This window comes from Apaloderma vittatum, unplaced genomic scaffold (genome assembly GCF_000703405.1).
Source record: "Apaloderma vittatum isolate BGI_N311 unplaced genomic scaffold, ASM70340v1 scaffold2123, whole genome shotgun sequence".
In the NCBI taxonomy this organism is placed as follows: Eukaryota; Metazoa; Chordata; class Aves; order Trogoniformes; family Trogonidae; genus Apaloderma; species Apaloderma vittatum.
The window spans coordinates 47,617-71,205 of NW_009709594.1; the positions used below are offsets into that span (position 1 = coordinate 47,617).

General features: G+C 40.3%; 1 protein-coding gene across 1 annotated transcript in view; it reads right to left on the minus strand.

The window, feature by feature from the left end:
- The window catches only part of ZNF423 (zinc finger protein 423), a gene marked incomplete at its 3' end in the record, with an annotated part of 76,275 nt that overhangs the window by 47,380 nt on the left and 5,306 nt on the right, over window positions 1-23,589 (minus strand). The window contains exon 2 of the mRNA XM_009866974.1: window positions 18,861-18,945. Within this exon, the coding sequence (XP_009865276.1) occupies window positions 18,861-18,945 (85 nt within the window). The remainder of the gene's footprint in view (window positions 1-18,860; window positions 18,946-23,589) is intronic.

Sequence of the window (23,589 nt, forward strand, 5' to 3'; positions counted from 1 at the left end):
AGCAGTATTTAAAAAATTTGAAAAAAAAAAAAATTCCCCACCAAAAGAAGGAAGAATAAATTACCAGATTAATAATTTTTAGAAGCATGTCAAACTTCCTCAGAGACCTGTAAGGAGCCACAGATGCTTTTGTTCTTCATGCCTGTTTATTTTTATGCCAGAGGTTCATACTATATTTTCTGTTGGAAGCATATGATATTAAAAGGGAGAATGCTTCCGTTATAGCATACGTTTGCCCAACATTTCTTTACTGCCTGACTGACAGAAACCAGACAAAGAAATAAAACAAAAGGGGGGGGAAATGTTAAGCTTACCCTTTATTTAAAAACCTATATTATTTTATGATTCTGCTTTACTTTATGCTAAGAAAACTAACTCAAGACCTGATCAGAGTATCACTTTTCAAATGCCTAAATCCCTGTAAAGGTTTAGTGTCTGGCTGTGTGCATTTTGCTCAGTATTAACATGTTCAATGGAGTACTTTGATTTTTTTTTTTTATTTTTTTTTTTAATCTAGACGCCAGAAGCTGGTGAATATATGCTTCATAGCTTCAGATAAACCTTTTGTTCTTCTGGGGCTGATCAGCTGGTGCAGCAGCGAGAGGGAGAGGAGGAAGGAAATTCACAGGGGCTCCACGGTTTCAAAAAGTCAAATTACCTCTGAGCCATGGCATTGCTGATAATTTAAATGAAAAAATATATATACAGGCTGCACCACACAACATCTCTACTGTTAGGACTTTTAATGAAGCCCCAGTTGTGATGACACTGAAGCAGGGAACGCTACGGTGGGATAATTACTTGGCTCCCTCGCAGCTGAGTTTCACAGATGCATTATTAACGGCACATTCCATGCCATAACGAGCACCGAATGTAGGTGGGATTCGCAAGCCCCGGCATCCGCCATTAGCAGGTTGGCGCAAACACAAATGAGTGTTTTCACAAAAGCACGCAAAGGTTGTGAAATTCCAATGAATTCTTTCACTGGAAAAAAGAGTTCAAGCTGCCATGACCGGATATGTCACCTCCCACGGCACGCCGCGCGCCTGGCGAGGCACCATGGGAAATTACAGAATCAGAATGCATTGATTTTTCTGTAGAAAATACAGGCAGCAGCCCTGATGAAGAATTAAGGAGGAAATGTAATAACCTAATTCTCCTCCAATGTCCTCGCACACACCCCTTCCAGCCCGGCTGCCCGGCTCCTGCATCCAGACAATTGCCAGGCGGAAGACAAGGATAAAAACTAGCTTTCGCTTGAGCAGGTGGTGGGATACTGGGCTGGGTGCACCACTAGCTGCTTACACCAGGGCTAGGCTTGGCCCACTTTGTCTGAATGTCATCGGCTTTAGGATGCAACATCTCCAAGCAGTACTTGCTCTATGCTGCCACATGTTTTGTTATTCTCCGTGACATTCATCCCCTAAACATTTCTTAGAAACAAGCCCTTAGCAGGTTTTCTCCATAGAATACTATTTACAGTATAAGAAATTATTAATAATTCCTCCTCAAACTGTACTGTATATGGCTTGAAAACTCTGGAGAATACAGAAAGAATTTTCCCTCTCTCTTTCACACCAGACACATAGAAAATACAACATTAACATCCTCCTTTACTACGGGGCAAGTTAGCCCAGCACTGTGTCTACATTTCTGCCTAGCGTTGTCAATGGCAGGCACAATTAAGACATTCTTTGCGACCACGCGGTAGTGCTTATTTCACTGTTCGCAGCATAACTTTGAACTAAATGCAACTATAAAATCGGTGGCAGCCCTGCTTTTTTTTTTTTTTAAGCTTCTATTTCAAGGTGACCCCTTCCCTATTTTGTGTGTCACCCCAAGTGTTGCTTCACGCATGCTGAACCAACGCTCTCCCAGTAATTAACACCAGCACTTAATGAAGTCCAGCTGCTGCGATGGCAAACTGAAGGGATGCCAACCTTTGTAAACTAGTACTTGGGCTACTCCAGTTACAGCTGCTTTAAAACCACAGCAGTAAACTTCTCTTTGCCTACTTCTAAGAGATAATTCTTTCCAAATAAGACAAGTGTTCAAGATTAAGCATTTAATAAACAAAGCTTATCTCTGAACTAATATTTCAAGCTGGAAATGATATAAAGGGCTGGATCAACTTAAACTAACACTGCAAAATTAACAAAAATCCTGAGCAGCAAATGAAAAGCTAAAATGAAGATTTGCACTATTAAACACATAAACCTTTAAAAACCCTAAAGGTATAGCTCCAAGGGAGAATTGGAGACAGATTTTTCACCAGTATCTGATCCTCTGAACTCCTTTTCTGATCCAGTACAAGACACACTAACGGCTAATGCTTTAATAAAATAATGCCCTCTCCCAGTTTTTTTCATTACCTGCAGTGGTACGGCAGGGATACTACGTGAATGGCTTTAGAGAATGTTTGAAAAGGTTTGCATTTTAAGTCATACCACATGGATTTTCAAAAGAGAACTCCTTCCTCAGTCTTCCTCTACATGCATTCTTGCTCTGCTCCTTTATCTACCTCTCTTAACAAGCTACTTTTTCATGCAGCTGTACTGATAACATTGCCCAATTTATGTGAGAAATTTCTGAACTCGTTTCCACAGCCCAAAAAAGGCAACTCAAAGTTGCAAAACCCACCCTCCTTTCCTCTCAGACCCCCACAGTGGATGTTACATCCCACATTTCTGCTTTACATACCCATGCAGGACTCCCACTTTGTTCAAGGAGACATTCAATTCGGGCTGGCAATGGAGAAGCGTGAGCCGAGCTCTGCCAGGGAGGAGAGGTCCCCAGTCACTGCTGGCTGGGAGCTGGGGGAAGCACGGAGGGTCCAACAGGTGAGCTGGGCTCAGGCAACGAAGGGCAGAACCAGAGCAGATGTACTTAGTTTTCAAAACCGCTAACAGAGATAATGGCTTCTACTGTGATAGGCACCAGGGCACCAGGCAAGGGAACTGGCTAATTTACTTTCATTTGAACTAATTTACACATAGGTAACATGTATCAATGTATCAATTTACAAATATATTCAGCACCAGGAAATCAACAGTTCTTCCAAGCAGGAGTTAATCCAAGGCTCAAGCCCTGCAGTTGGTCCAATTTTTCCACCAGAGACCTAGGATCAGTATTAAAAGTACATCCTTGATTATTCTGGATGTCCATGCCCCTGAGAATATAACTTAAAACCAAAATCATTAGCTTACACAATAACATAGTCCTTAAAAAAAAAAAAAAAAAAAGTGTGTGCAAAGCAATGCTGGTTTCCAAGCACAAATTCCTTTGTTTTTCTTAATGCTAGCCTTGGACCCCACCGATGACTCAAAAGAAGCTGCACTGGAATAATTGTATAATCTGGCAGCACTCTGAAATATATCAACATTTCACAGTCAGGAAGGTAGCAAAGGGCTAAAAGCCAAGAATCCAACTTCAGTGTAATTTACAGAAAATATTGCACATATTACACAATCAATTTTTCACACTGTAAGTTTGATATTAAATTATCCACTTTTGTAGGAGTAAGCCAATTTTTAAATATCAAAAAGCCATAGTGGCTAGATTCCACAGGGCAAGCCACAGGAAAGGGACATGGTGGTTTTGCATGGCACGGTACAAGGCTCACAAACCTCTCACGTGCATTAGCCTTTATGTAAGAGGCAACCGTGGAAAAAAGTGTTTACAACGAAAGGCATCTGGTAACCATGACTATTCTGCCTTAAAACTGAACATTTTAGATTTCTTAGCTCCCTCTTTTGTTCAATTTTAGTTCTTATGCAAGCCGTTTTCTGCTCTGTCCTGTTCCTTTCTCATGCACGTTATAACCTATCACGACAAAAATCTATGTAGTCCATCACAGCGCTGATTTTTAAACAGGTGAGTGTTACTAGTTTCACCAAGAAAAGAGATTCACATTTTAAATTCATTTTTCAAATCATTTCACAAGGCAGCTATGCTGTTTCTTCTGCTATGATAAAGCTCACCACTTGCTAGCATGGAAACTCAGGGGAATTGCCTAAAGTGGAGCCTGAACAGCTAAATATGGATTCAGATCTAGATATTGAAACCTTCTTGCTCCCTAAACGTTGGATGTTCACATCCAGCCAAGCAGTCTTTACTCACACTTTAGACTACAGGTTCCTCTAATATGATGGTGCTCAAATGCAAACAGACAGTGGAGCCCGTATCCATGAAATTACAAGTATCTTTTTTGTCCTGGAGCTCTCATTTTAAAGTTGCTGTGTGCCAGCAGTCTGGTGTTAAGTAAAAGACATACAATAACTTCTGAATCGCTCACTATGAAACCGGCAGTCAAAGGGACTGAAGTTCCTTGTGGTACACTACCCTGTGCTCAAGATTTTAAAAGGTATGGCCAGAGACACCTAAAAATAAAGTTGCTTCTACATATTAATTAACAGAAGAACAGAGTTTTAAGATTATGTGTGGAAAACAGAATCTGTAGATCTTTCAGTATTGCTTTATTTACTATTTCCGTACACTGAGACACTGCTGTATCTGCATAGGTGCAGCTATCCCCTGTGGAACACAGCATAGACTCTCCATGGACATGTAACTTCACGAATTAGGTGTATGACAGATGTGGCTCGGTCAGGACAAAGCAATAGCCACAGGCAGTACTTTGGAGAAGTCACTGTACCGCACTGGCTTGTAAGAACGAGATTCAGGATTCTGGCATCTTGAACTTGAAATCTGCTCCTAAAGCAGGCAGGAATGGAATAAAGTTTTCCTTACTGAAGTGGAAAAGCACATTTCCACAGTCTTTAGAGCGGTAGCTTCCATGTCCGAGTTACCTTCTGCTTTGCCCCGAGTCCAGAGCCTCCCTCCTAGCCAAGGCGAACGCTGACGTACCCGAAAGGGGATGCTGCCGATGACCCAGATCTCTTCTCAGCCAGCGTGGCAAGGGCTGGCACTGCTGCTCTTGTGTTCACTTTCCAGACAGGGAAATACTAATTGTCTTTTAAAAATCTCTGTGGTATTTTGTCAATATTTTTTTTTATTACAGCAGAGCATGTATAAATATTTTATTGTAAACCAAGGGCCTAAAATAAACAGTTTAGTAAATAGTTATTACATTACAAGGAAAAACATCTGTGGAAACTGTTTTCCATGTAATTATTCTTGCTATTTTACATTAGCTCTCAATGTGAATTTCTTTGGCTCTAATGTTTCACTTGTTCTAAATCTTCCTCCTTGTTGCTATTATTAAAATCTTAAAAAGGTGCCAAATCTTAAATGAAGAAAAAAAACGATTCACTAGAAATTATTCATATCACAGTGAGCCTCTACTAAACCTGGCAGGGGTGCAATATTTTCGGTGAAATTAACATAAAATATACAACTGCAAATTATCCAGGAAATAGCTATGTTCTTTACAGTGCGCATTTACATTTGGTAAAAAATGTTCTACTTATCTGTCTAGCACAAAGCTCCAATCGCTTCCAAAGGCAGTTTTAAAGGGACAGCAATAGCTCTGCACAGGGAGCCTGGTCCTCACAGCAGCGGTAACAAATGGCTGGGGGGGAAAGTGACCTCCGATAATTACCGAAGGTAACAGTCAGGGCTGGACATTCCTTGTTGTGAATACTAACAATCTAATTTTAGATTGATTTCCCTTTTGATACGCTGGATGGATTTCCTCTCTTAGGCCTAAGTCCTTTCTGCTAAACACAAGAAAAACTGTAATACCATGTAAAATGCAAATTTTGCTGTAAATATTTTATAAAATTGTTGCATACATCCCAAAAGCTATAGGTCTTAATTGAGAGCAGGCTATTTTTCCAGTCAATATATGGAAATGGAAAATGCTAATTCATGTTTTTCTACTTATGAAAAACCCTGGAGAATGGCAAAGCCACAAATGCACTCACTTTAATATTATAAATATAATTTGGCTCCCTCTTGCAGTCCCCGATGTCCTGGCTTTTATCTCCCAATGGCTGCAGAGGAAGAATCAGAGAATCGCTTTTACATTCCCTGCGCAGGAAGTCATCCCTGCGCGCTGCCAGCTTGGCAAAAGAGCAACAGCCTGAGCTCGCAAATACGGCAAACAGGAACTGAAACAAGAAATTCCAGTGCTCTTACACAGGAAACAAGCCCTGAACGACAGCAAACCTACTCGGGGTGAGCGGTGTGCGCGCTCAGCCCTGCCGCCAAGAGCCGCCTGGGCGGAGGAGCGGGGCTGCCCTCACGCTGTCCCCCAGCCCTGGGTGCCTTGTCCTTGGATTTATTTTCTCCCCTCAGAGCAGCCGGTGGCTCAGACACTAAAGCCTGAAAACAACCGCTCATGAGCCGCACTGAATATGACTAAAAGTCGTTTAGCCTGCTCCGGCGTACGGTTACTTGCACTCGCCTCTATCCACCCGCTTTTCATTTCCTTGTCAAGCAAAAGACTGGGTTTTGCATCTTCTAGGAGAGAAATCATTAGGCTGTTAAAAGTTAAAACTCTCCAAAGGTCACTGATGCTGGCTTTGAAGACTGAAAATGATATTATTCCCCATTAGACTTTTAATCTCATGATTAGAGCTAAAGTTAACATAGCTGTTTCATTTTCTACCAGGCAAGAGTAAACTCATTTTTTCCTTCTCTACCAGAATACTTAATGGCATCCTATCTTGATGAGCAACATCTCATAGTTAAACAGTGCAAACAATGGAAATGCAAAATACTTTGCAAGCGGTTTTTTGAATTTTCAAATGCTGTTTGATTAACCCTGAAGAGTCTTACTACGCATACAGCAAAATCCACCCGTTGCAATCCCACACGAGTCAGAGGACCTGCTCTTTGTTGTCAAGACTGTGGTCCTTGCTGGCACCAGCAGGGAGACAAGGGGGGAAGGATCTGCCTATTCCCAGTTCGAGCTCTTACTCCTACATCCCCTAAACCTTACCCCAGAACCAAGTAATGCCAGTGAGCGCAAGTGGGACCCGTCATACCAGTAAGAGCTACCATCCCCTGAGGTTCCGTGTGGGTATTAACATTAGATTAGCAAAAACCTCGTGGAAAAGTCTGTGGGGCAAGAATTTACAGGTGCACGCTAGTTTCAAAACCTACTGTACAAGGTTCACTGTTATTACAGGCAAACATATGGAAAAAATTCAATTTTCTTCATTCAAGACAGACTCTGATAACCAGCTAGTAAAACTCAGACCATAATTTCTTATTCAGTGTTCCACATGAGATGCATTTTGCTGAATTTAACATGTTTTGCCGTTAATGGATTTCACAGTGTGTTGCCATTTTTATACAGCTGTCCAAAGCAACTGTTGTGTACAATGATGTGCTTTTACTGTACTGCTAGCCTGCAAATGGCAGTCACATCTCCGGTTTAAGCCTTAGTAAACGGGAAAACTCTTTGACTAGGCTGTTTAATTCAAGTATTTTGGGTCTCTAGAGTTCTTTTCCTAGTAAGTCATGTTCAAACAAAAATAAAGATGCTAGATAGATATGATTACAACTCGTACATTTATGGCCTAATAGTATTTCCATTGAAAGGCAAAACAAACTTCAGTATTTTCAGGTGTTAATAACAAAAGAGTATTAAGTCATAGTTGTAGAGGTAACATCTTTGTGTTACTTCAAATCTGGCCTCCTAGCCTGCATGACAAGAGTCTATTTTCGTTAAAATTGCAGACTAATGTTTAGATTGCAGGGACTACTAGTGCACAAAACACAAACCACACGGTAGTTAATAGTTTCCAAGACATGCCTGTGCCGAACTCCAGAACTGCTAACCTTCACCATCTTGAGCTGCTTGGCAGCGAAGCATTTACAAGCAACTCCACATTTCTGTTCCAAAACAGGCTGTTCAGAAAATACATAGTGAGTTTTCCTCATATCAACTCTACATGGACTCTTGGGAACCCAAAGCTGAAGACGTACTCATGGAATTCTCCCAGAACCAAAGAGTACGATGGGTACCTGAGTATTAGATGCTCTGACAGTGGACAGTAGCACACTTCAGAATAAAATCCTTACCAGTTTCAGTGAAGACATGAAAAAAACCTAACTTCCCTTTTACTAACATTTTAATAACTTATTTAACTCTTCAGATACCTTAAGTATTTTTGTAGCATTTGACTTCTGTATAACTATAGGGTAGTATAACATGATTCCTTTTTAAAAGAAGACAAAAATTTTATAATGAGTAGAGATTTAAATTTCAGTGCATTATTTTTTGAATTACAGTAATTTTTAAAAAGAAATCATAGATTGCTTTTCCATTGTACTTTTACTTTTTTTCTATGTTGAACTAAGTCCAAGGACGAGTATCTCCAAAAAGCTTGGATTAAAAAATGTAACATTCCCCCTCTAGATTTTCATGAAGATTTTATGAAGTAAACTAACCAAGAAACTAACATCTCATAATTTAAATTCCTCATCCCTAGGAAGTTCATCATTCAGGTTTACCACAGACATTGCTGATTTCAGCTTCTGGCAGATTAGAATTAGGCTCCAAAGGAAATTCTCTCCATTGATGTTTTTCTGTAAGTAATGGCACAGCCATTAAGAGTTTTTAAACGGGTAGAGAGGGTTGTTTTACTTTCCTTGTCCTCCCTTCCCATCCCCCCCTAAATCCTAGATTTTAAGAATAAACACTCACTCAAAAGGTAAAAAATGTTCTACCCTTTTTTTTGCCCCAGAAAAGGGAAAAAAGGGGAAATTCTTAACAGAAAGTTAAAAAAGCAGAAAATGTCACTGGAATAGTTTCCTCCCTTCAACTTCAGCTATCTATATCCGGCCCAGCTTGAATCAGTTACAGTTCATTGCATGAGGTTTCATCATTTAACTTCTGTTGCCAATATTTATTCCTGGATATAACTCACAGTCATGGGGTTTTAGAAATATTTGTCCATACCCCAATAATACATGAGAGCTGATGTGTGCAAAACATAACAGCAGAGGACATACCAGTGGTGCTAGCTGATGTTGATCCTTCAAAAACATCCAAACCCTACCTGGAGCAAAACCTAAACCCAATGGATCTGCATAGCCTGAACCACGCTAAAAATCTGGCCTGTGAATAGAGTATAAGATGCAGTTATCATAAAATCTAAACACTTCTCAGTTATAAGCAAAACGTTCAAAAGATGGGGTCATTTTTCAAGGCCCTCGACCATCCACCAGACGATGGGTGATGGGCATGCGAAGGCTGGATTAAATCTCAAGCAGGCTACAAGTGACTGAAGCAGCGATTCGCACACGTCAGAAGCGAGCTGTGTACCTCCTACCTGCGATGCCATGGGTTTGTATTCATCTTCTCCACCAATTCAGGAGGTGCAAAAGAAGACCAAAATGGTTTTGGCCAGGAGGTAAAGCAGGAGGTAAAAAGGCTCAACTGTGCCCCACGGAGTCAGCACCTCATTCTGCCTATCTGTTCCCGCGTCTGTGCCAGCAGGACAAACCGCACAACACAAAGCAGAGGAGAGGCAGGAGAGAGCGTACTGGTGACAAAGGCAAATACAGAAAATGCCATCACCTGTATTTTGGCCTGCTACCGAGCTGTGTCTTCTAAAAATATGGTATTCATACACATGGTTTCTTTGGTTTTTTTCAGTTATGGCAAGACAATTTTTTTCATTTATAAAAGCATGATTTGCCAGCCCTTTTAAGTTTGATGTTACTGCAGGCAAGTCTGACAGGGAGAACCTGAAGTCTCCTCTCTCAAGCTTACTGTGCAATCACACAGTGGTTATTGACTGTCACAAGAATGGTAAGTTGGGTTTTTTCCATTAAAGAAATTTAATTTTTTGGATGGACCACACTGTATCTGACAAGTCAAAATATTCAGTTAAAAGCCTTCTGATTCTTACAAAGGTCCAAAGCTGTCAAAAGCACTAATAAACTGAACAAAAAAGACTTTGTGACAAAAGCTTGCTATACAAGCAAGCAAGGCTTTATCTGTGCCGGAGCCTTGAAACACTGAAAAAAGGTTAGAACGTTTAAATAATTTACATGGGCTTCCTTCACAGGGATCACTTGTAACGAAACTCAGAGTAGAAAAGTTTTTCCTCCACAAATGAAAAAAAAAAAAAAAGGTATCAGAACCCAAAACAGGCAGAGCATACAGGGAGGGCTGTGTTTGATTTGACTTGCTTGCCAGCTATGAAAAAATAGAAAAAATTTTTAAGGGCCATGTCAGTTAGTAATCTCTTTTTCTAGGAGACCAGATTAAATCTTGCCCAAGGTTAAGGATACCATTTAGTTTGAACTATAATTAAAGGCAACGGGCCACCTGTCTCTCTTTGAAGTCAACCAAGTAACAGGAGGAACAAATCTGGACCTCTAACATAAAGCCAAACCATTTTTCTCTGGTAACTAGCGTTGGGGTTTAGCATACGTATGCCAGTACCCTTACTGATCCAAAACCAGAGGGCTGTTCCACAATAAAAAAGAAGAAAAATAAAAAATTTAGGTCCAATGCTCAAAAGTGTTGAACGTTGAACCAGATATTTAGAAAGAATGAAATCCAGAATTTTATTAGTCAGAAAGGCTTTTAACTACAGTACTAATACTCTTGACTACCCTCAGCGGTCCACTCTGGTCTCCAATCAGGAGACGTGGAGACACACCACATAACGCTGCTGCCTCCTTTGAGAATGCACGTAGAATTAGTCTCGAGGAGAAAAGACAACCGTGCCTCGCCAACACTACCTAAGGAGACTTTCCGCTGTGCCTTTTGCAGCTGGACTTGCCTATCCCGCATCGGCCTTTTTAGCCATCAGAGCGCTCTTAGCAAGTGTGGGTAGAGCCCTTCCCATATCTTCGTTCATGAAGCCTAGCCATGATGATGATGACTAATACTATATTCTTTCTTTTTCCATTTTTTCCTATGCCTGGAAACAGTCTGGAACCTCGTCTAGGTTTCCCAGCAGAGTATTCCATAACTCTGCCTAAGTTAATTCCTAATTAACCCAGTATGTTTTTTTCCAGCTTCGCTAAACATACATTCCTTTGCCCCTCATTCACTTCTCATATTTCAGCTGTTTTTCACAAAAAGGCACAACACTTTCCATCACTCAGGGAAGTTATTACTGGTATCCGATGTTTCCAAACAACTAAATTCATTTAGCGAATAAAGAAGAAACAGGGGTAACACCTACTTTCTCCAGATAAAACCATCATCTGATGATAAGCTGCCATAAAGAAATCATCAACAACCAGATTTTAGGGCAGAATTGATACAGATATTAGTCCCACAATTCACATAAGGAGAACAACAACTTCCTGAAAACATTATTTATATGAAGTCTGAAGATTACAGCTAGAAATGATGGAGGGTTTGTTCTCTTCTCCACCCCCAAGAAATATTCTGATGGTTTTTCCTCAAAAGTAGGACACAGAGCGGTGCTGACCTCTCCACTGGGAAGGAGTAGAGTCATTTTGCCATCTGCAGGGAGAACCCAAACCCCATATGGTGAGCACTTGCTTTCTTTTCCAGATTCAAGATTAGCAAACTGGGGCTAAGAAATGTGTTTGTTAACTTAGAGATACATGGCCACATGCATATAAAATACCTGAGGAATGGGCAGAAAGTATCTCTGTAGACTCTTAACTACAAATGTACAGCAGTTTTCAAGGTTAATAGCATTAATAAAAATGAAGAACAAGTTACACATTCAGAAAAATCACTGGTAAACAGGGCAAAGTTTACTGGAAAAGGGCACTTTTTGCCCCACCACCTAACCAGTGTTGAAAGGCTGGGAGTAGATTGAGGTGCTTCCTAAGGAGAACTTTGAAGAAACATCACACTTAAAACTCAGATTGATTGCAGAAAAGGTGTTTTATCAACTGCTCCCTTTATGAATAAATATGAAACTAGCAGGAAAATGTTTAAACAGGTGTAATCACAACTGCATGTGAAAATTGAGTTTGGAGGCTGTGAGGAATCTTAACACAGTTAAGAAAGAATGAAAGCAATGTAAAACTGTGATCATAGCCGATTATGCATGTATCATGCAAAACAGGGATGTTGTCATAGCAGCTATAAAAATGTCAGTGAAAACTGAACTACTATTACCAAGTTGTAAATGAAATGAAAAATGCAAAAGGAATATGTGAATGAATACATTACGGGAAATGTTATTTCTTTCCTGGTAGACAAACAAGAAAAACAAAACATATTCTCATGAAACGGAGTAATTTGTGTGAACAAATATGCATAGATAACAATTGCAGGAGGCCTTATCTTCACAGTACGACAGGATAAAATTATTAAGATTTTGGGTAATGAATTTTCCAGCCTTAGAAAGGAAAGGACAGTAAAAATGTAATGTTATGAAACCAGTTTCAAAGTAAGAAGACAATTAAGTAATATATTATACTAAGGGCCAATATTGTTTATGCTAAAGGGAGCTGCTTCTGTCTGTTAGCAATGACAATTTGGCTTTCTGTGCGACAACACTGTTTAAAAGTGTGGCTTTTAAAACAAAACATTTCTAGCCTTTCCCACACTATACTCATTACAATGTTATTTAACTACTCGCACAAGTGCTTAATGCTAAAAATAATTAACACAAAAAATAGAAATCCGGGGCTTAGAGTTAGACACAACAATGCGAGGAACTCCTGGCAGAAGCAAGCTGCTCTGCCCGAGAGCCTGAGCCAGCAGCAAGCTCCACTCCGGCCAAGGCTCCTCAGCAGCACCAGCAGGACTCTGGCCAGCTCATGTGTATGGAAACATCATGTATGTTGTTTGTCGGTTAAGATAAGTACACTTAGCATTTTTTTTTCCTAACATTAGTCTTTCACAACAGCCAGCCACTGCAAAATGAAAGCCTAGTACATATTGTTAATTAAGGCAAGTCCACATAGAACTGGATATTGAAGCAAGCACTGGGTAAATATATGAAGGTTGTACCTTCATTTCTGCATTAAAAGAGCAATTACTTGGAATACACTTTACAAACATCAAAGTTAAAAAAATATTTTTGACTTCCTAATGTGTCCATAATTAATTCACACATTCAGCTGTTGAGTCCAGAAATATGTTCCTGTTGATAATTTGCATCTAATGCTTCAAAAACAATCTGGCACATTTTTATTTGCCTTAATGCCTGAAAGCTATCACCAAGATAGTGCTTTACGATGCCATCATTGTTGCTACCGTGTATAACTAACAGTAGGTGTGAAGAGTTTCCCTCAAGAATTAAACAGTTTTGTCTCGGGACACAATGTCATGATGGCATCTAATGGAAGGGAATGTATTTACCAAATTGCACCCTTAAACTTCAAATAAATTAGCATTCAAGCACTATGCTAAGCAAAATACACAGGAAGATGGGAATTTTATAAGAATTATAGCTGCCCTTCTTCCAACATTGACTAGACTTACTTCACATAAAATAGTACATGTTTTATTATAAGAGAGATTCTGAGAAGTGTTAGCTGTCCTCAACTCCCAAATCAACAAGCACAAGGAACACAGCGCTTCACCAAACCAGGCCTGAGTATCAGAAAAGCTTCTCATCCACATCAGAGACACCCAGCGCTAGTATTTCCACATGTATAAAAGTCAGCTCTGCAAAAATGATTCTTACCTCTGTGCTTTTCACCTATACTTGCACTTAGAATCTACTATGACAGATAGGAGTCAAAAAACAACAAAAATGAGTCCAAATTTGTGTTTATATAATGCATAAATGAGCAATTTTGTTAAGATCTGAATTTATGAAAAGTATGAATTCCTAAGTCAAATGATAAAATGATAAAACTGGTTGCTTGAATTTTTAAATGGAAGAGGAAAATGTAACTAGGAATATATGGGTTATGTTTGATTTTGAATACTGTCTCAACATCTTCACCATTGTGCCGGTTTTATCTCAGTGACAAAGCTTGATAACAACTGTTAATTCTTTCAAACATAAAATTGGCTTTCTAAATTGCCACTGTTTAGAAAATGAATTCTGTAGTTATTACTGCAATTTAGACTCTTACAAGCAACAACTATATTTTCTCATTTTTAACTGTTATGTTATTTTTAAATGTTAACAAAATAACAAGCCTGTATTTGGTTATTTTTTGTTTAGAATATTTCTACGCATCTAAAGAAACATAACTGTGGATGGATGTTATCCCTCCTCTTTGTGTTTAATTCTGGTAGAGTGTTTCCAGAACTTGAAACGCGATCTCTGGGGGCAGGAACGGTAATTCAGACCCACTGTGTAATATGTCAGGGCTTAGAGCAGTACGCAGAAAGCTCCCGGTTCCTCCAAACACAGTGTTCAGCTTGGTCTTCCCTATCACATCAACAGGGTGGTATTTACCCGGACAGCAGTCCAAGAACCAGACCCCTGAACGATCTCTATGGGACTTCGGGAAGCCTTCCCTCCAGCACTCCCTTTTGTCCCCAGAGGCTCCCGAAGCACAGGCAGGGCCTCACGCTCCATATCCCCCCGCACGCTGCAGCACGTCCACCCGCGCCCCGCTCCCGCCCTCGCTTCTCAGCGGCATCCATACGGGAATTTTCACTGGGACACGTGTAAGGACAGGAGCGGCACTGGCTGAGTTCCGACGAGCCAGCCAGCCAGCCTCCTGCGAGCCCACAAACACACTCCTCTGGAGCACAGGCAGGAAGGTCCTGCAGCAATCCCAGTGTCAGAGCACAAGCAAGAATCATTATTTCCCTTCTTCCAGCACTAATTTCACCCCACTTGAGTTTCCTGTGCATGTTTGCCAGGAGATTTTCTTAGAGAGAGGAAGAAAGAAGGGTGGGGACAGTTGTTCATTTTTTCTGAATATTAACTAGAAAACATCCCCTATCTAAGTGGGACGGAGAAGCACTGCTATGCCCACTGCTCTTTCCCGGAGAGCTGAGAGCCCCAGAGCAGATCCAAATGCACTTTCCCTTGACACTGGGTGACGTAACCTGCTTGGAGAGCACGAGTCTGTGGAATTTGCGCACCCTGAAAAATATTAATTAGGGCAGTGGGACTGGCTATGGGAACAGCACAGCTGTAAAACTCCAACAGGAGAACCCTGGGCCAAATCCTGACATTCCCGGCACAGGGCTCTGAGCGGGGGCTCCCGTGGCAGCGCAGGACAGGGGAGTGCCAAGGCCCTTTCCGCAGGGCAGTCACCGTGCCCTCTCGTGCCCTGGGGACTTTGCAGTGGCCCTGTGGTGGAGATGGAAGTTCCACGGCTCCCGCAGCCACCGGGGAGAAGCAGCACTGATGGATTTCTGTGCTTCTGGCTGCTGCCATCGCTTCTCAGTGCCCCCCGTAGAGCCCACGGCTGCGTAAAGCCCATCTCCCCCTGCATCTAATAGACACCGCACATCAGAGGCACTGGTAGGGGGTAAGATAAGGGGGAGAAGCTTTAAGCATTGCCAGGTCAGCGCAACAGGAGGTAAGCAAGTACAGAGGCAGCAAGAACTACTGAAAGTTTTTGATATAGTCCCAGGTGGACTCCCCAATGCCTGTAAATGTTTCAAAGGGGGGTCCCCTTTCTGCGGGCATGGAAATGTTTCAAAGGAGCCCCAATCAGTGCAATGTTTCAAAGACCTCTGCTCTCTAAAAAATCCACCCCAACACCTCCTCGTCCCTCCACCCAGCTGAAAACATTTCTAAACAGATCCCTTCCTGGCTAACCACAGCTGAGGAGGTCTGTTCTGCTGCTTCCAGCCCTGCTACCGGCCCCAGTGTAAAATGAAACAAAACATCGACCATTTACCTCCTCTGGGGATGTATCCAGCCGGCTCTTTCCCCAGGGACCATGAGCAGGACCCAGTGTGCCTCTGTGTTTGTGCACAGGATATGAAGGGCTAGAGTGCAGAAGGGTAATTTTTCAAAGCGGTGTGTGGGAGTAGCACTGGAAATTCTCTGCATACTGCCTTGAAAAAAATAAACCCCCTACCTCCATGAATTATGAGCAGGGCCTCCAACTCCAGACTGAGCAGCTGAGAGGTTGAAGGGGGAGGCACAGCCAACTTAACTGGATGCACTTTTTAAGACTACGATGTAAGAAATAACTGAATTCTTTAATCATATTACAGACACTGATACTTAAGAGGTGTCACTGATACAGAGCAGGGATTCCTTTGTTGACAGGCACTTGAGCAGAATAAAACTGTAAGTGTTTAGGATATCTCAACTATTGATTTTGTGTTTCTTAAAGTATGAGAATAAAGTGCTGCTGAGAGATCTTGAATTATCAAAGCTAAGGGGTTTTTTTAACCTAAAAATTACATGTCAAGGCTATCTTCATTGTCTTGGCTTGCTTCAAATTCAAGAGAGATAAAAATCTCTCCCTGGAAATGCTTATCCTGCTCAAACTCTTATCTTAGATTGGTATCAATCATTCATTTTCCCCAGACAGCATCTCAATGACTATATTAAACCAGACACCTTAATTTTAGACAGATACAAGTTCATTGAGAAGAGTCTAACCCTAAGCTCTTGAGGAGACGCAGTCTGAGCACAAGCTCCCCCCCATCCCCAAAAACATCCATATGTTCACTCTGGATGCCAGTGCCCCCCATCCAGCACAAACAAATCCTCATCTGCAGATCTTATATTGTCAACGATGACATGAATAACCCCCATGACACAGACCTGGACTGCAGAAGCAGCTGTATTAGCTTTTTTCTTTCACTGACCGTATGGCTAGACTTGGTCTAACACAGAGAAGGGAAACTCTTGCACCCCATATTTTATAAGTGATAAACCAGCCTGAGCAGTAAGGAGACACGTGCCCATTTCTCCTGTCTTAGTAAGAGATCAAGGCACTCAGGCTTTGAACAAAGGGCAAAGGAGCAAGCCTGTGAGGTAATCCATCACTCTCCTTACTATTACCGGCTCAGCATTATGCAAATTAACACCAGAAATCTGCACAGCATTTATTGAATGCTCTCTCACCGGAGAAACGGTGACATCTAGCCTCTCCTTTCCACTTCAATATTCCCCTGCAAAGAACAAATATCAACAGCAGACTCACTGGCAACACCTTTTTGGAAGCAGTCACATGTCCTGAAGTAGAGGATGCTCAAGTACCATGTGAACTGGGATGCTCAGGGCGAGAGGAAGCTTGGCTCCATGCTAAAGGTTTCTATACTTCCCTCTTTCCTAAACCACACCATGGAAAAAAGTAACGACTTGAACTTCATGAACAGTCTATATGTCAGCAAAGTGGCACAAACACATGACACCACAATGGAATATCATGCATTTTCTGACCATGTCCTGATATTTACAATGTTCTAGGTACAGAGCTGAGTCGCTATACACTTCTGTATTCATACAGAGCTATTCCAAATATGTATAATAACTTACGTGCAGCTTCAAGGAAACAGTCAGTACAAACAGCAGCACCACACTTTTCTCAGCTGCTTATGACTCCTACCACTTTAGGTTTACAATAGCCCTAACACAGAACCCTGTAATGTTACATATATCATCATGTATTATTCCAGACAGCACAAATTTGGGGATATACATAAACAAACTTCACACATCAGTTACTGGAAAATGAAGAAATTACATCTTTCCAAAAGGGAAAAGAATTCCCCTCTCAAATCAAGCAGACCCTTAACTGAGCACTTCATGACGTTTGCATTTAAAAATCATTTATTAGCTACTGGATCACAAATTAAGCTGAAACAAGTGCTAAGCTTGCCTAAGGATTTCTTTCTTTCAGGCTTCTTAAAAAAAAAAATGAAGGGGGAGCTACATGAAATCACTATGGTCCAATTAACAAGGATCTCGCTCTTCAAGCTTGCAAACAAGAGATTACATTAACACCTGCTACAAAAGCAAACATTTTTAGACATCTTCATCTTAACCTGCTTGACATTGACTTCAAACTCTTGCCTGGCTCTCGGCTGAAAATTATTGTGACTGACATATATTTTTCATTTGCGGGTGGAGGTGCAAAGACTGTGTCAGACCATATTTCTCTCTCTCTCTCTCTCTCTCTGGTATTTCTGCATAATTCACTTTAAAGATAATAGGAGCTACATGTATGCATTGATGGGAGAATAGTTTCCTAAATGTAAAATTGTTGAAGGAAAACCACTATGGTTATGGGAGATAAATGCCGCATGTAAACATATGAGACAGGCAGAGTGCGCTTATCCAACACAGGCCTATGGTGGCATCTGTAACACACTCCTTTGCGCTCTGTGCATCAAAATAAACCGACCTCTCTGGCCAACACATCTATTTGTAACATCTGTACAGACAGGAAAAACATTTCTTTGGATTCATCAGAAAAGCAACAATCCAGCTGCAGGAGAAACACAACCCATCAGATTACAACAATACTTTACTACAAACTCTTGCGACAGGACTGTAGTAGAAGGCAGCAGGCACTGATTTTTAAAACATTTGTATGTCTGAAAAGCTGAACTTTCTGAAGTCCAGAATCGTTGGAAAAAGATGAAAAAAACCTACTGAAATAACTCTGTAAGTGTTTTGTTTTGACAATGTTCCTCAGGAATTCACCACACTTAGCTAGGAAAATGCTAGCAGTTAAATCTATTCGATGTCATGACATACAAAATTGAAACATAATTGCTCATAAGTGGTTGACAACTGGCAGGTACTTTTTACATGGATAGAGAGAAATTTATGCTATCAAATGGAAGATACTGTCAAAAGTTTGATTTTAATATAAATGAAAATGCTACATGAGGACTCAAAAGGATAAGGAAAAAAGCTCAGCAGTAACAGTTTTATAACCACATATTTAAAAAGCTTTGAAGTGAAGAATCATTACATCAAAATCATTTTCCTTGAAAGAAAAAAAAATAAATTACAGCATGAATATTAACAAGTTATTAGAATAGTAAATTTCAAAGAGTAGCAAAAAACAAGCAGCCGATGAGTGGCCTAGTTTAAAGAATGTCTTACCAATCATATGGTTAGCGACATGGATTTGTATCTCTCTCTCATTCTCAAAGGTCATCTGGCACTTGATGCACTGATAGGTCTTTTTCTGTTTAATAACCAAAAAGAGATTAGAGAAAACTGCACTGTAGCATAAGGCAAGTGTGATCATGAATACAGTATGTTACGTGCTTCAACTTTCCTCCACTGAGGCCTTTCCTGCTCACGCATCCCCAACACGACACCAAGTTGGGCTGGGCTTTTCTGTGACCATAAACACAACCTCTCATTACCAGCCTGCTTTAGGAGAATTTTTAAGTTCACCTTAAAAATTTTGAATGATAGTACTTGAAAATCTGACTGAGTACATAATCAGACTGCTCCTGTCATTTAACCCACTGCAGTAGAAATAAAAGGCACTGAAAGGTAACTTCATTTTCAGAAAAAGATCAACTTTCTCAAAAATTTCCATCTGTTGTTAATCTCAAAATACAGTAGGCAAAACACCCATAGTTACACTTGGGGAAGTGAAGGACAAAAGAAAAAAATACATTTTGTAATGGTCTCTTATGAAAAATCCTGGGAAAAGTGCATTACCACAAAAAATTGTTTCCTAGAACAATCTGTTGTGTACTTTTTCTGTCTCAAAATCATATGAGGGAGGCTTAGCTGCAGAAGTCAGGAGACAGTGTGCAGAGGCAATTACATGAGCCATTTATTCAAATAGGGAAAATCGGGTTTGCATTCAGATTGACAGTTCAACATGACAGGAAAAAAAATCCAAGAAATCATTTGTAGAAATTAAAATGTGTGTTGATAAGTTAGACAACCAAGTTAGGAAAAAAAATAAAACATGAATGTTAAATTTTTTTACAGTTGCAAAAACTCTTATTTCTCAAAGCAGGAGTACAGTGCTTTGGTCTAATGTGAATGCTCATTTACGGCATGGGAATACGCTATCTGAATAGACATCTTTTGACGTGCAATTCAGAAAACTTGTACTGCAACATTTGCCACCAGGCACAAGCATGAGTATGTGGTCTGTATCGTTTCAGCTAGGGTGGATGGGGGCAGGACGTATCTCCGTGTGCTGGCCACAAGCTCGGTTAGCCAAGGAACAGGTGAGCACCTCAAGCCATTAGCACTGAGAAAGTTAATGCAATAAACAACATCCTCTTAACTGTTTTTAAGCTGAATATATTTAGGGTATTTTTTGTGTGCTTTTCTATGTATGTTCTTTTTTCTGAAAGCCTCCACCCCAAACCTAGGTATAGAATCCCATTTTTAGGACAGCACTAATAAGTCAGAAGTTTTGAGTTAAACAGAGGAGTTGCTGTCAGCCCCTCTGTGCATGGGATCCAATTTCCTCGAGCACCTGCTGAGGTAAGAACAAATTAGGTGCTGCCAAGAGCTTCTTAACTATTTCCCACATCATCAATGGCAACAAGTTAGCCTGGTGGAGGTTAGTGAACGTGCTGTAATACCGTAATAACAAATGCAATGGTTTATGGATGTTACATGTATTCCCTGAATTCTGCACACAGTGCGTGTTTGCGCACAGGCAGGGCTATCGAGGCTAAAATAACACTGGGCGATTAACAAGAAAATAGGAAGGCGGCTATACTCCATTGGCCAAAACCTGACACAGCCAATCATATAAAAAGAAATAGTTAGGACTGGCTAGTTATCCCTAGGCAGCTCAAGAAAGCATCCTCCTGGAGTCCATTCCGAAATCAAGGCTGTTAATGGAAAAGCAGCTGGATTTCTGCAGCAATCCATTCCAGCAGACGAGCACAGCACACACACGTACATGTCCTCTCAAGCACACTGGCATACACATGCTGAGGGCTCCTAACTTTAAAAACAAAGGAAAACACAAAAAACCTTGGGAGTGAAAACTGGGATTGACTGGTAAATGACTCATGTGGTCACATTTAAAACTTGAAACCTTCCTCTTTTATAAAACTTCAAAGCTGACTAAGTTCTGTGCCTTGTTCAACACTTATCTCGGTTATGAGGGTTCCCTAAGTAACTAGACAAGAACAATATTTTCGCTCAACTCTATTCCAAACCTTTAAAATTATATTAAACACAGACAAATGATTCATTTTAATTGATTTTGAAGTTTCTGAAAGCTACTTACTAACAGATCTGGAGACAGGATGTCTTTGTTTATCCACAGACCCGGTGTGAACTCCTCCACACCATTTCACAGACTTATAAAACATTCCACTTGGCATGACCACCCCTCGGAAAAGACGGCAGATTTCAGACTTCCTCTGAGTATTATCTTTAGCCTCAGCTGAGACACACGCATGCAAACGAGCAGCCTAACAGAGGCGATGGCTCTTGTGACAGGGCATCCCGCTTGATGCGGAGTGTGGTTAATGAATGGCTTAATACAGGCCACAAAACAACTATAGCTAGATTAGAACCCAAATGGGTATGCAAGAGATGGAAGAGCTGATTTTTTGGCTTGTTACTAATTCTTTTTAGAAGAATGTCACAAAACCAGACTTGCATTCTCAGTAAACAGGGAGCACTGTTTTTAATACAAGGCTATGTTAGTTGTGGTACCAAACATGATCTTCTGCTACCATTTTTCTGGGCATCATGGCTTCCTGGACGTAGGTGAGTTACATCTTTTTTTTCAAGTTTTGTCTTCACAAGTGGCAACAACAAATGTGCTCAGGGTCTGAGGACCTAACAGAGGCTAGGTGATGGCATCTAGATGACGTAAGAGACCAGAGGAGCAAGCCTTCAGCTGAGACCTCAATCTTCATTAAGTCAAGATATTTAATTTTAATCCTGGCACAAAGTAGTAGTAATAACAACAAAGGGTTCTGGTTTCTTTTCTGAAGTAACTATTGTTCCCATGGGTTTTCCAGACTGTCCTCCTTTAAATCTGGAAATGGTTTCCTGTTCTACAAAGAAAATATTCCTCCATTCAAGTGGATTTACAAGGGAAGAGAAGGGGTGCAGGGGAGAACAAAGAGAAGGAATTGAGTCCAAGAAAGTGTGCAGGAGAAAAAGAACTCAGTAAAGGAGCACAATAGAGTTCATTCTTCCAACTTTCTATGCCACTTCTTTTGCTTCTTCATCCCAAATAACTTAGGTGGGTTAAAAATAGTACACTATTCAAGAAAGAAATTTAATAGAAGTCTAAGCATTTGCCAGTTTTAAACAAGCATTGTTCATGATAACTATGGTACAAAATAAGGATAAATCTGTGCAAGAGAAAGGGCGGCTTGAAACGTGACTGTTTCCACTATTACAAGGGGTAATAAGAAATCTCAATACTAAACAACTAGCCATGTTTCACTAGACACGCATATTCCTCTAGAAAACATGTTAAAAGGAATTAATAACATGTATTCAAAACTGAAGCTCCTACGCACGGTAACGTGTTCAGAAAAAATGAAAGCATTACCTCTCGTGATCATAATAGAAAAAAAAAGGTCTCAAGCTATAAATATGACAGATACTGAAATGGTACCTCCACTTGTGATGCACATCTAAAAAAAAATCTTTTAGTCCTATCGAAACAGAATAGCTCACGGAAAACTATAAGAATCAAACACATATTGATGTTAGACCAATGTTTTACTACTACGGTGTATTTTATTTATTCCTCTTAGTGATGTTCCTTTTGGAAGACCATTGATTAAAGATCTCCTAATAACAAATCCTCCAACGCAAATGTTGTCGTGTACACAAGGCAAAAACTTTGGCCACCTGGAAATCTATCTTTGTTAACCATCATGACTGCATTCTTCCCCGTTGTTTGTCATAGTGAAATGTAAGTGAAGAAGACAGAATACAGCAGCATCCTCAAGAGTCATGAGCATTTTCATTCTTATAGATTAAAAAAACTCAAACCCAAAAAGTGCCAAGCAATTTTTGATCCTTATATAGCTGTCCCCAACTCATTTTCAGAACAAAACATACAACAATTCAATACTAAAAAGAACAAAACAAAAATTAGAAAATATTTGTACTCCCTTCGTGGTGCTGTATCCATATGCATATATACATAAACTTAAATACACAAAGTGAAAAGGAACTATTCTTTTGTCTCGGTTTATGTTTTTTTCTTCCAAATACTTTCAGTTTTTTATTCATCAAGAGCTAATTTTTTTTTTCTTTCTTTCACTTTGGAGTTAAATCTTCTTTCAAGTTTTCTTCTGAAATTCCTTTAGGCTTCCACACTCACTTCTTCAAGAAGTATAACTGCTGCTGGAGCAATTTCTGACACTGAAAGAAGTTACGGATTTTGTATATCGTCGTCATCTTTCCCATGTGCTTGGATTTATACCTACTATCTAAAATCTAGTCTCTCAATATTTTCTTTCTGCTTGTACCTTGTCCTAATCTTCAATCGCTTTTCTGTTTAAGAAAAAAAAAAGATGTTTAAGAAAGAAATGTAGAAGTGCTTAAGAATTGGAGAGATGCAGCTCTTCTCTGGACATCTGCAGATTAGTCTACATGCATTGTGCATTTAAGATAGCTCCAGTAAAATGGTGTTTTACCTGTGCACAGCATGCTAACAAGATGACAAGAGAGATCGTGTTCAACTTGCTTAGCTTTGCTATGAAGCCAGTGAAGTTAAGTAAATGCTATTCTTGAAATACAGAGATTTATCACCATTTAAAAGACAGCGTAATTCTTTAAAATCCCCTGTACTAGGCAGGCACAAAGGGTACACATTGCCTTAAGAAATCTGAGTGAAACACCAATAGTTTCCACATGAACC